Here is a 14,167-nt window from a genome sequence, read left to right as displayed (position 1 = left end):
CGAAAGTCATTGCCAAGCAGAGCAAGCAGCGTGTATATGAAATTTTAACAAATCGCCGGAAGCCATTATTTCCTGGGCCGCGCGCAACGACACGTTATTGATATCTTTGCCGGCGCTTTCGCATCTAATTGACGAGCGCGAGCTGGATATGCGGTCTTCGGAACGCAGCTCGTTAGCCGCGCGTGCTCGCGTCGCGGCAGGACAGCTCGCGCGAAGTCGAGGTCCTCGCACGCTGGACGCGGAGTCGAAGGTGGCCGGCGCGCGCCTCCCTCGTTTGTCTCGCGTCGCGGCTCTTGTTTTCTCTCGCGCGGGCTAATTGCCGGCGGCGGCCTCGATTGGCTTACGATCCCGATTCTCGCTGGCGATCGCAGTGCCGCGCGAGGCGCCCCGAAGGAGCGCCAGACCAAGTCGAGTGTCCGTCGCTGTCGAATATTTCGATTGGGAAGTGAAATCGCGCGTGCGGCCGCGTTAACAGGATTCGCGAACGAAGACGCCTCCCTCTCGCGAGCTCCGTTAACGGCGAGGCGTCAAACGGGGGGCGCAATGTTTCATTTCTTTGTCAAAGAGGCTCGCGTTGCACTCCTTCGTCGATTAAGTTCTGCCGTCAATTCTCAAGGACATCGACCTCCACGTCTCTTTCCTCGCGCTCACTCTCTTGGGCTACGCTTGGAATGACCCTTTGAAAATTCAACAGCATTCCATTTTTGCTTCTTCGGATCCTTCCTCTGCGGGCGCTCGTCCTATTTCCGTCCTCCGATGAATTTTTCAACGAAAGTTGGTTGTTAATCCAGATGTGATTAACGGTGAAATTAAAAATGAATGTGTGCCGTTTCGCGGGGAAAATAAAATGTCAATGCCAAATGTCCGCAATGGTGATCTTTCGACTGCACTCGATAACGTGAGAAAAAAATGCCTTTTTATTTTTCGACAAACTTTTCATTTTTTCAAGTGTTCCTCCGACACGCGATATACGATCGAGTTCGACGTTTTGTAATTCGTCGACCGATGGAATTCGAGGCGCCTTTATTGAAGCTTAGTTAACTTGTGAAAAGCCAATTAATTAAATGTATACTAACAATGCTCAGTTGAAAAACACGTGACTATTAATTTTATTTGATATTTCGGCTTCATAAAAAAATCATCACTAACCGACTGAAACAGCCAAACTAAAATTACCCGCTGAATTTAACCGACAAACACCCCAAAATCCTCCGTCAAACTTGATCATCCACAAAATCACAATGTCAGCTCTCTCTCTCTCTCTCTTTTTGCTGAAGCACCACAAGAAAAACAAACTCGCCAATTCACGATCGGCAAACTCACCCCGTAACATCATGAATATCAAACGAATCTTCGTAGGGGGAGGATGCGATTTTAGGCCTCCGCGTGTGTTTGCAAATTGGGGTCGAAGCTGATTTTGGATTCGTGTGCTCTCTGCGTCGAAGCGCGAACGTGCCGCGATTCCTTTTTTTTTGTTTTCATTCGTTTGAATATTCCCTCTGCTGTTTCGGCTCGTAGAAGCCGAGGGCAGCGATATTCTTTTGCGAGATGGCGACGCGCGTGCGGTCGCGCGGCTCTCGTACGCCGGGCGACGTTTGACGTTCTTCTTCCTCGCGACACGACGATTAAGCGCGTTCGTATGCAGCAAGTGCTTTGGGCAGTGGCGCTGCGCGTGCACGATACGCGTGTTATTTATTGCCGCTGTTCGCTGCACATTACGCGGTTTCGTCGATTACAGCGTCGACCTTGCTCTCGTCGCGGGAGAAAGGAGGACTCCAAGACGAGCATTGTGCGTTTTCGTGCTCGCCCGTCCGACGCGAACCTTAATTCGAGCGAAAGAAAAGAAAATAATAATAACAAGTCAATTGGTAAATACGGAAATGCTTTTTGGCACGACCACGGCGTTCTCATCGCGTCAGAAGGCGGATTCTCACGCGTGACTCCGAATTCTCCGGGCAGCGGCGCTATTATTTGAAAAACTGTTCAGCGCCGACCGGAAACTTGCGTGTCGCAACATTAAAATAAAAAAAAAAAAAAAAAAAAATACGCGCTGGCGACCGGCGGATACGGAGCGTAACCAGGCAAACGAAGTTTGGCCTTATTGCACGAAACGAGAAAGACCATCGAGGAAGCAAGTGCGAACGAGCTAAATCGATTTTTCCTCGCGAGCGATAAGACAAAACTGCCCGCGCGATGCATCCTGTAGCGAAGATAAAGCGGCGAGAGGTGATATTCCCCGGAAAATTATTAAAGCCGTCGCGTGGGAAAAGGGAGCTTGAGGGTCATTATGAGCAGTGCACGGCGGCGGCGTACACGCGCAGAAAAATCATTAGCATTGCGAGCGAGTTTTTCCATAGCGCGAGTTTCGCACGCCGACGGCTATGCTGAACAAAAAAAATAATAATAACAACAACAAAGAAAGGGCGGGGGTTGTTAGTACCAAAGGGAAGTGGGCGGTTCGCTTCAACTAGTCGATTATGCCGAGAGTGAATCAGCGTGTTCATGAATTTATATTTTCACGGTGTCTGAGCGAGTTCTCTTTTCCGTCAATTCTTTTTTTTTTTTCGCCCTCCCTCTTTCAACGATAATTGCTTCGCATTAAGCAAAAAATATCCATCTTTTCTATTCGCAAATTGATGAAACGAATGTTCACGCGTGGAATACTTCGTTAGCGTACAACGTTTATATCGGATAATATTTATCCACCGACATTCTCGCGAAGAGAATTCCCTGTGGATTGCCTTTAAAAATAATAAATAAATAAATAACGCGGAATTCTTGCAAATTACCCCAGGTAAATTATACACGCCTCCGCGCTACGAATATCTTTTCGCGTTTTATTATTTTTTATTCATTTTTTTTTTCGATGTTATGCGAACTATAAAAGCTATACGCGATTTATATAACATTTCAAAATGGGTTTCCAATAAAATCTATTCCTGCAGCCGTCTCTATAAATAGAAAACTCGAGGAACGCGTATATAAAAGAAAAGATATTGAACTCGTCGAATAATTTAAAACGGCAACGACGCAAAAGTCAAACACGAAAAATCCTTCGGTGGCAGACAAAAACTAAGCAAACCTCCTTTCGTGCCGAAAATGAGGAAACTGTCTCCGAGGCTTTGCTAGCTTCTGGGCTATTTACCCGTTGGAAAAGACGCGAATAGGACGAAGGGCAAACACGAAGAGAGGAAAAAGAGAGAAAGAGAGGCGGAGGGGGGGAGGGGATGCGTGCCGTAAGTACAGCGCTGCGAGCGCATAATTAAATAAAAAAAATGTGGCGTACGCGAAGCTTTATCTGCGGCTTCCCACGCGAATCGCGCAACTTTACGGGAGATTACTCGCCTACGCGCGGCGCGCCGGATAGTTGCGCGGACAAACTGTAGCGAATTCGTTTAGCTCGAGCTTTCATCGCGGGGTTGGCTGGGCATTCATTGTCGACTAACGCGCACTTTTATCCTTATTTGTTTTCGTATTCCGCACTACTGGGTTAATGGTTCACTTTGAATGTTGCATTACAATGTATCGCGTGCGCAACAGTTGGATGAGAATTGTCACTTTTGCTTTACGCGCAGTTTTGTGCGCGCAAACCGGGTCGGAATTTTTGAGGTACAGGTATAGACGCTTGAATTTCTCTCTCGAATGGCGTATGAAAGATTTCGTATTCTTTCATTTTTTGTTTTTCATTAACCCACAGATGCATTCGTTCTTAGAAGTGACGGCAGAAAGTTATTAAAGCGAAAGGACGACAAAGCTGCTAAGCTCATGTATAAAATGGAACTTGTTATTTTTCAGCTCGATAATCGCAGTTCGAAACGTAGGTACGAGAGCGAAAGAAAAAGCAGTACTCTCTCTCACTCTCTCGAAATTCATTACTGTAATGCACGCGTCTCTCAATCCCGATGCGCTCTCGAGCGGTGTGAAAAATTGAACAAGACATTTTTGCCGTTCGCAGAGATAGCAGACAAGCAGGCACTAATTAAAAAGCGAGCAGCGGATAGGAACAACGCGCAGCAGCGCAAATTCCGCATAATTTTGTCGACGAGTGCGAGTGACGTAGCTGCTCTCCCTCGGCGATTATTTTTTTTCTTTCTTTCGCTGTGCTTTCTGTTGGGAGTGCTCGCGAAACTGCTGAAACTGAAACTGGCAAGTTGCCATTGAGCATATTAACTTTGCAATTTTTCAGAGCATGCGACGGTATCTTTAATATCGAAATTGAGCGTGCGTTATGCAACGCTCGCTGCGTTCACTACGGTCTTCTCGATGCGTTTTTAACGTCGCGCGATTTTCGCGCCAAAATAAACGACGACGCACCCAAGTTGGCGAAGGTTCAGCGTAGTGAGCGATAAGACCGTGGCGCTGGGTAGTCGAGGTCCTTGCATCAAACATTTCCAAGTTACTCCATTGCGTGTGCTTTTATATCGACGATGTAGTTTGAGAAACCTGCAACCGAGGCTCAACTGAGGCAGGTGCACCATTTACCAATCCTGTCGCCATAATCAGTTACCACAATCCAAATAGTTTCTTCGCAATCCTCTGTTATTCCTTTGAGCAGTATACAACGCCTCCGAGCGAAACTATTCGCTCGATCCAAGCATCAAATGCGCGCCACTCAACTACGCGAAGTCAGCGTAGAAGAGCTGCGGCGATCTGTCGATCGACCTCAGAGCAATTAAAAGTGCGAGGAAGTGGTAATCGGCGCGTGGAAACAAATTTAATTTAACAATGATCACCTGAAATTTGGCCGCAAGGTCGGCCATCGCGTAATTCTAATTGTCGACTTTGCATCGAGCCTCGCAGGCCGTCGTAACCAGAGTCGCTCTCTCGGCCTCGGCGGGAGGCGTGCGCATTCCGCGCGGTACGGGGCGCGTCGTTAATGCCGAAAAGCACACGCGTATCCGCACGCATACCTACATCCCTGCTAGAACGAACGGCACCGAGGCTGCTGCTGCGCGAGAGAGATAAAGCGACCGCATAATGGATGTGACTTGGTGTGCCCCCCTCGGCCTCACCGCCCCCTTCTCCAGCCGGCTTTGGCGAGATATCGATTGGCCGAAATGGCGAAGCACGCGCACGCCGGGACAACGGTTTTTTTCTCCGCCGAGGTCCAAGGACTCGACTCTGTGCTCGCGACTTGATCGACCGTGTCCGTGGAACGCGTTTTCGGCGAAGAAAAGCGCGCGGTCTGCCACGAGATAGCCCCGGGCGAGACGATCATTGCCGTTCGTCTGACTTTACGGATCTCGCTTGTCGCGGTGAAACTGAGCCTCTCGCGGACTTTTCCCTTTGTATTGCTCGGCCGAAATCAAATCGAGATTATTGCGTTTGCCGAGTTTCGTCGAATTTCGAGAGAAGGAAAAAATAAGCAAACATATAAATAAAAATCACAAAGCTCCGTAACGTTCGGTGATACTCCTGCTTTTTAAGGGCGCGTGCCGTTCTTTCGACTGCGCGCTTTATTGAAACTATCGCGGGACGAGCGACGATCTCCAGTTAAAAGTCCCGATCCACCTGCGCGCAGGCAGAAAATAAAATAGAAACGGTCGGCGCTGTACGCGGCGAGAGAGTTGAACCACCTCTCTCTCTCTCGCTCGCTCGCTCTTATTGTCCTCGGGAAACAAAACGCGTGGCACAAAAGGTTCCTCCGAAGGAAAACCAGCAGTCGATGTATACATTTATTTCGATATACAGGGAAGCCTCTGCCCCCTGCCCCGCGACAACGACCGATGAGATCGCGTGAATCAGCGCGCGCTTCCGTCCCGTCACCTAAAAATACTCGAAACGCGACGTCGACGACGACAGAGAGACAAAACGAAAAGTTTAGCGCCCGTGCGGAATTCCAGCGCACTCGTCGCGCATTGTTCTGCAGCGGCGCTTCCCCCGTCCCGTTCCATCTCTCTGGCGCTCTCATAACGTCACTCGGGCCTTTGTACACATCTGCGTAACCAAAGTTGCATTTTAGCGACATCCGCGGCTTTAAGTGACGAGCTGCTAATGGAAAATTGATTTTCCTTTGTCTCGGCCGCCTCGTCTCGGCGTACGCGCGATGGGACGTTTGCTAAATTTGCCCGCTCCGTCTCTCTCTCTCTCTCTCTCGGCCGCGCGCGCTTCATCGGGAAAACCATACGCAGCTGGCCGAACGAGCGAGCGAGCGAGCGCAACGCTTCTGCCGCGGGAAGTACATTCAGTCACTTCGGCTGCGAGGGGCGATCGCGCAATGAGTATCAAAAATTCTTGCGACAAGCCGTTCGCGAAGCTTAGCGCGGGCGACGACGCCGCGACAAATTGCGTTTGCCGATGGGTCTGTCGCCGCGTTCGCACGTCGAGTGCGCCCCGACGAGCGAGCGCGGTTTCGGTTTGGCGTCCAGCGGCGGCGTATCGAACCTCACGCGGCCGACGCGCGAATCGTCATTCGCGTCGCGTCCAAATTTCGTCGCGCGCGCCGTGCTTTCGTAGGATGCATCTCTTCGGCGGGTACAAGCTTCTGTCGCTGCCAGGCATATTAAGTGCCCGCAACAATGAAGCCACTTCGCTCACAAAGCGTTGCCCTTTCAATGTTTTCCTCTTCTTCGTCTTCTTCTTCTTCTTCTTCTTCTTCTTCTATTGTGTGCGCACAGCCGGCCTGAGAACGAAATTTTTCGTTTGGGAATCTCTCCGCCGCGTTCTCCTTTTTTTTTATCTTCGTTCTCGCACCCGGGAATGCGCGAAATCGCGCAACAGGGATGAGTAATTAGCCGAGAATTCTTTTTGTCGCGGTCGTAAGGTCCCTTTGTCACATTTGCAAACCATCCCTTTACGAGACAATCACGAACTACTGCAACTTTGATTCGTCACTTTTGAGTGAATGGCTTGACTGCTTTGTGTGGATGGGAGGACGAACACGAGTCATTCCTCTTTAATTACGTATTAGTAGATTTTCTCAATTGTGATGTTTGGGCGCGATGTCACTGTGTATGCATCTCAAAAATGACATTTAGAGATAAGCAAATATTTTAACTTTGATTAGCAATTGTTAGTATCAGTAACACGAGTACAATTTAATGCAATACAATCGATGATGTTATATAATACGGGTACAATTTAATACAATACAATCGATGATGTCAATATTTTATCTTGTTTTCATTTCGTACAGTAGGTGCAATATCGACATCTTTATATATTTCTCAGAACTATAAAGAAACAGATAAATGGAACTTAAATTTAAAAATAATTGTATATAATTGCTTTCTATCTTAATAACGAAGATTGAGACGATTTCTTTATTAAAGTCACTCTGAAAATCATTAAATCGCTGCTACAACTAATTCAACATGGAATGCAGTTGTAACAACACTCGATCGCGGTAAGTTACTTAATTCATACAAACGAAGCATAAAGAAAAAAAAATATATGTATAAGTGTGTGTGTGTGTGTGTGTGTATAACAAGAAGTCCAACAATGCAGGCACGAGCGTAAACGATGACTTATTAAGATAAGCGCACGTTCGGCCGACTTGCATAACATTTTATCTGATACTCTTATTTGTTTTTTTTTTTTTTTTTTTTTTTTTTTCTGCGCTCTGTCATTCCAGCCAAGCAGTGACAACTAATATTCGCGACGATTAAGTTGCCGTGCGCTCGCTCGCGTTTTATCTTAATTAGATTCGACGCCGCGCTCTCGCGTCGCCCAATTCGTTTTGGCCGTAGGTCGAGCTGCGCGGCTCGCGCTGAAATCCGCCTGCAATGTTTGAACGTTGCGCCACGGTATTATCGATTATATTTCGTCGCGCGAAATTAATTCGCCGGCGGAGGGGTATTCCCACGGAGCGGTAGGAAAATGGAAACGGACGGCGATGGTATGTGGGTCAGGTTCGTAATGGCGATCGCCGTCAAATAGAAAGCGAACTAGCTGTTTCGATCGAGAGCTTTTCTTTCTGGGAAGCGGAAAGTAACGTCTGTCGTTCGCCTTTTATCGCGCGCGCGCGCAGATAATCTCGAGACTGCGGTCGGCAAGAAAACTTTGTGCAACGTTTCGTGGATTTCCTTTTTCCCCGTTTGTGAAATATCTTCCCCGAAACGTTTCCGAGGTGCGTCGGCGATCAGTGTACGCTCGTTTCTGTCGCACGAACGACTCGCTTGCAAAGTATGCGTATGCGTAAATTCCGTTGTAACTTTGTTGAGATATCGAATCGTCTACCATTACGAAGAGCCAAGGAAGAATACGCGAAGAAAAGAAACACGACTTCTCGGCGCGCCACTCGAAAGCCCACTTTCTAAACGGCGACTAACCTTTCGCCTTCCGTACACGGACCGTAGGTTAGCGCGCGGCGGTGAGATTGGCTCGCGATCGACATCGCAGCTCGAAGAGCGGCGGCCCGGCGGTTCTCGTTCCCTTCGAAAGGGCGCGAGAGTCGCTCGCGTAAGCGAGTCGCGGCGCTGCGTTACGCGCACAAGCGATTCGTCTTTCTCCTTTTGGATTAGTATTTCCGTTGCGCGTCTCGCGCCTCTGACGCAACGAGGCTCGCCTTTCCCCGAGATGTCTCAAGGGGGAGCTGCAAATTGATACGCGCGATGCCGGTAGAATCGAATTTGCAATTTGGAGCGGGGGACGCGGCTGAATTTTCCCGAGGACGACTGATTGGCGCGAGCGCGAGCTTGGGGGCCTATTCGAGCTCCATCGGATTTTCACGTCTTCGGTATTATCTCGCCCGCGAGGCTGACGAACCTCCGCGCTCTCGATTTCTGTCGGGGCTACGCGTCCTTCGCGAATCTGCTCGTTAGCGTTTCGCTCTACGGGAATCCGATTATTCCCTTCGCTCGCCTCGGCGTCTACGGTTCTGCGTCTCGCCGAATGGGAATGTTTCCGACAAGTTGCGCGGCCCTCGAAGCAGCAACGTCGGTTGCCGAATCAGAGCGCGGCCGTTCCTCGCGCTCGCGAGCGTCGTCCTTCGCACGCATACCCGGCGGTGATCACGGAGCGTGAAATTCGTACACCTGCGCGCCGGTTATCTGCGTAGCGGCCCGCATGGCAGGCTTCTCCCACGGCCTTCTTCCTCTCTCTCTCTCTCCGTCTCCTCGCGCGATAAAGCGCTTCGCCTCCGCGATAATGCCGCGCGCGCGCGCGCTCGCTCGGGCAGTCGACGCGCCGACATGAGATCGGAGGCTCGCATCGAGTACCGGGCCAAGCGCGAGAGTACGTAAGGGGATTCTCGCGAGGTCTCCCACGCCGAGCCCCTGTGCCCGTATCTCGCGTCTCGTCGGCGCGAAGCGCGCCGTTCCTCCGCCAACGCGACGGGCCGCGCCAGCGGGATGTGGCAGCTATCGGGCGACGGAATCCCGGCGTCTCGACCTCGTTCGATAATCCTTGCAACGCACTCTCGCGTCGAACGAGTCGAGCCGCGCGCGGGCTTCAGCGAAAACTTCTGACACGTTGGGATTAATTTCCGGATCTCTGCCGGCGGCGTAACTGGGCCAAAACTTGGTCTGCACGCGGGACGAGCGCGTAGAGTCGAGAGCGAGAGTGAGAAAAAATAAGGCTCGTAGTTATCGGCTCTCGCAAACTTCGTTCCAAGACGGCAAGAAAGAAAAGTATTTTTTTCTCGAGGACTTTATCTGCGTGATAACGAGCGCGAAGCTTTCCCCTTCCTCTCTCTTTGTTAGTTTTCTGATTAAAAAGGGAAAGAGAGAGAGAGAGAGAGAGAAATCATTCTTGATGCGTATTAACTGGCCACGTCCGCTCGGTCAATAGACGCAACCCAGTGAGGGAGCTCGTTGCGCGAATGTCTTCGCAGCCGCATCCTTCGACTTTGCCTCCGAGCGCTCAAGTCGTCGGGGCGCTCGGTGCGGACAGTCCGCGCTTGGCCGCGAACGGGCGACACGACGTCGCTTTCTCGCCGACGCGAGGGCGAGCGTTCGACCCGCGCGAGCCCCCAGTCGGCCGAGCATTAACGTCAGCCCTTTGAAATTCGCAGAGGCAGCGGCGGCGGCGACGGCAGCGTCGAACAGCACCGCGAGCGGCGGCGATGCGGCGGCGAGTAACGACGAGAAGGCCGGCCCCAAGCAGCACAACGCTCGCGGAGAAGAGCAGCAGCAGCAGCAGCAGCAGCAGCAGCAGGCCAACGGCGCGCAACCCACGATCGATCATGCCCAGCAGACGACACCAGGTAAGTCTATGTTTGCAGCACGATCTTTTGCCTCCGCGCGTCGTCCCGTAACGCGACGATTTTCGCGTATCTACGGCACTGGCCGATCGGTTTTCGCGTTTCCCGCGAGCCAGTCGATAACCGCGGACACTACGCTTATCGGACCTACCGAGGGGGTCGAGTAAGGCAAGAGTCCTTCGTTTCTCGTGGAACACTCTTGCGTGCCAGTGTGTTTCCTTTATTTTTCTGTTTTTTCGTGAAAAGGAATTGTACGATCATCCGACACTGCCAGATCATTAGATTTTAGTAGCACGCGTCGATCGATCATAATAAGGAAACCGTTCTGCTTCATAAGGTGCTTTGTTCCACGGTGAACTAGAGCTGAGCTATTTAACGCACGATCTCGTGCGCAAAACTTGTCTCAAAACGATAGTAACGCGCGTCGCCCACGGGGAAGCTACGGTTTAGAGAAACTGGAGATGAACGCTGACAATCGCGTTTTTAATCGTCGCTCGGGGGGCGCGAGGCAAGGCACGAAGACAGATGCTGCAGCGGGCGCAAGAAAGCGATAGAGAGAGAGAGAGAGAGAGAGAGAGGGGAGGGGGAATTGGATCTTCTCTTGTCTGCTGTCGCGCGGTCGTCGCACAAAGGGTGGCAATCAAGGCCTGCGTATCCAGCCCCCGCGCGCTCACGGCGTCGCCTCCTTAGCGCGAATTCATACGGGTTTCCAGACGCGCTTGCGCTCGACGCCCCGGACACTTAGTCCGGGGGAACGACGGGCCAGCTCCGATCAACGTCCATTCGTCGCCTTCGATTACCGTCGGTCGTTCGTCGGACACATCGCGGCGATGCGTTAAAGCGTTTTCCGCGCAGACGAATGTAGGGCGTCCCGGACGATCCATTCGTCCGAAATCGATCGCGCCGCCGTGCTCCTGTCCCTCTTATTTTTACGTTTCGTTGCCTCCGCAGTGACTGCAAACGGTATATCTGACGTAGCGCTGAACGGTCGCCATTGGAAACGGATCTATCGTTAGATTTTACGATTGAATTCATAATCCCAGCCTTATCTAATCCCGATCCGCACTGTATCTTACTTCCGCGCGTGAATGCGTCAAAAAAAGAACTGTCCGACGATCGCGTGATCCGCGAGCGCCGTTTGTCGATCATGCGTCGTTGGTTGGCCGACAGCGAGGAAAATTACGCAACGCGTTTGGCCGAGGTCCCGTGCACGCTTTTTTAAAGCGGAATAAAATGAATAAAAATCATGCAGCCAAATCAATCCGATTGTTTGTCACCAATTCCAGATGTTCAGCAGCGATACCTCGTGGAGACGATAACAATGACGACGGTGACCGAGCGTCGCATCGTTCGCGAGATCTCCGAAGAGGAAAGTCGACCAGCCAACAATAACGCGTCAATCGACGAAGCAGATCACCCAGCGATCGACGCCTCTCAAAATGACACTCCGAAGAACGGCGAATTAAAGTCCGACGGTGAGAAGCCCGCCGAGTTGAGCCTGGCGTTCAAGCTGGCATCGAATAGCTTGAAGCCCAACTCGGCGGTGCGACAATTATTCCCAGATCCGCGTTTCATCTCACCGCCACCTGCACCGGTGAAAAGCGTATCATTCGATTTGGACGATTCCGGTATGGACAACGGGGAAGGCCAAAAATTGTCGAATGGTTTGAGGATGTTGGATGCGGCGGGCGACGCGTCGATCAAACGAACCATCGAGAGAAATGCCTTGAGAAGGAGCCTCTGCAAGTACGACACTGGTAGTTTGAAGAAAAAGAGCTTGAAGAGTAAGGATCTGTCGCTCGAGGAGAGAATACGACAACTGACGTGCGTCGACGATGAAGAGGACGCCGCCGATACGAGCACATCCGAGAATAATAATTCCGGCAAAGTCATCACCAATCACCATCACAATAACAACAACAGTCTTGGAATTAATGGACTGATGTCGGGAAAAACGCTGGACGAAGGCGAGGATCGTCTACTGATGCCGATGCACCAGCTACCAGCCAGGACTTCGCCTTCGGGCGAAGAACGACCAAAGGGTCACGTTGTCCAGTCGCATCATCATCATCACAACTCGGCGTACAAGAAGATCACCGAGCTGTTCGGCCCGAAGAAGAACGCCTCTAACGTGGAACTGAACCTTCCGGACATCGGCCTGGGTGCCAAACAAGCCATGGCTATGAAGTCAAGTCAGAAACTGAGTTCCGAGGCGAGGAAGCAGTTCCTTGCGAGCTTAGCTCCACTTTCGTGCGTCGCGTCGAGCGGAGTCGACGGAAGGGATGATTACTACAGAATGCCCTCGAAAGCCGGCGACAGGAACTCCGTGGGTTACAATTCCGACTCTTCGTACAGTTTGGAAGACATCGAAGATGCCCTGCAAGAAGGCATAGCTGCACCACCCGACGTGACCAGAGGCACGCCAACGTCGGTGGGCCCGTCGCTCGACTCGTTTGGCCAGGACGCCAGCGACGAATTATTGGCGTTCGTCGAGCAAGAGAAGACGAGAACCGAGCGCATCAAGAGGCGGTACGACGTCGACGAGAAGAGGAGCGACAACAACGACAGCTCGAAGAATTCCATCGCAGCCGAGGAGGAGGAGGACGAGGATGACGAGTTGAACGATTACGGATTCAACCGACGGCCGTCCGTGCGCGGTATCAAAGCCCAATTCGAGACGACCAACGAAATCGTCCGACAGCTTCGAACTCGCAGCGCAGCTGCGACTTCGCTACCAGAAGCATGTCGACTGAATTTCCCGTCGGCGCCGGCGACAGCGACGGCGATCGATGACGACGCGGCGTCCTCCTCCTCCGACATGTACCACCTGCCGTACGCTGCCGACCCGAGCACGGTGTCGCGCATCAACAGCATGCAAAAGCAAATCAACGAGATCTACCAGAGCATCACGGAGGGTGGCGTCAATCTTCTCGAGGCAGCGCGACCCGCGACCTCGTTGTCGTACCTCGAGAGTACGCTGCCGCGCGCGATGATACCGCAGGACCATCGGCACAACGGTACCTTGAGAATGCTGAGGATGACCGGCGGTGGCGATGGAACAACTGCGCCACTGGGCGTCTACAGCACGCTACCGAAGCCGCACAGGCATCCAGCTGGCTACTCCTACGTGCCAGCTGCTAATCCCGCGGTGGCCGCCGCTGCCGCGGTGGCCGGAGCCAAGTGTTATCGTACCATGTACTTCGTGCCGTATAACGGGATGACTGATCCAACTTATCAGAATATACAGAGGATACTCCCGCCGCACAATTCCAGCCCGACGAATTATGCCGATCACGTCGAGAGGTATCCTTATCTGAGAAACGGCAGGATCGAGCAAGGACAACCGCAGCCGAAATATTACGTCAGGCCCGCTTCGATACCCGTGAGTATCGTACGATTTTTTTATAAGGATTCACTTTTGGCTAACCTTACTCCGAACCTTACCTTTTTCGAGTCGCAAAAAACGAACGATGCCCTTTTCAATCGGAGATACTCTCGCGACTCGAACGACCCCACAGCTGAGAGCAAGTTTTACTGCGGAAATCATATTTCCTAATGCAATCATTTTTCTCTGCGCTCTCAAGGTCGAGAGTGCCAGAAAGTTCAAGCATTTTTATTCGAAGTAACTAGACTGTCATTTTCAACGCTCCGTCAAAAAACATCCGCCGGATAAACTAACCACCCGCCGCCACGTACACCAGCACAATGACACTAAAAATAACGCCACTCGAAAAGTCGTGGTTGGCGCACTCAAGGCGACTTGGTTCACATTCGCGACTGACTTGTTAGAATGTTAATTTTTCACTGTTGCATCGTGTGCACTCGACAGAACTCCCAGGTCGGAGCGCTTCACCTTCACCTCCACCAAACGGAAGAATTTCGACTGCAGCAGCATCCACAACAGCAGCAGCAGCAGCAGCAGCACCACCAACACCAGCAGCAGCAGCAGCAGCAACAGCAACAGCAGCAGCAGCAGCAGCAGCAGCAGCAGCAGATGTCACAACAAATACCAGTTGTTCCGCCACC

At 51.6% G+C, this 14,167-nt stretch overlaps 1 protein-coding gene across 1 annotated transcript in view; it reads left to right on the top strand.

Annotated features, from left to right (window-relative positions):
* The window catches only part of LOC131672545 (uncharacterized), a gene marked incomplete at its 3' end in the record, with an annotated part of 31,432 nt that extends 17,271 nt beyond the window's left edge, over positions 1–14,161 (top strand). Inside the window, exons 2-4 of the mRNA XM_058949843.1 lie at positions 9,953–10,144; positions 11,428–13,523; positions 13,971–14,161. Of these exons, the coding sequence (XP_058805826.1) occupies positions 9,953–10,144; positions 11,428–13,523; positions 13,971–14,161 (2,479 nt within the window). The remainder of the gene's footprint in view (positions 1–9,952; positions 10,145–11,427; positions 13,524–13,970) is intronic.
* Between the last annotated feature and the right edge of the window lie 6 nt (positions 14,162–14,167).

Source organism: Phymastichus coffea, unplaced genomic scaffold, assembly GCF_024137745.1.
Source record: "Phymastichus coffea isolate CEN01 unplaced genomic scaffold, Cenicafe_Pcof_1.1 PCOF00153, whole genome shotgun sequence".
Lineage (NCBI taxonomy): Eukaryota > Metazoa > Arthropoda > Insecta > Hymenoptera > Eulophidae > Phymastichus > Phymastichus coffea.
This window is presented reverse-complemented; position numbering and strand designations above follow the sequence as displayed.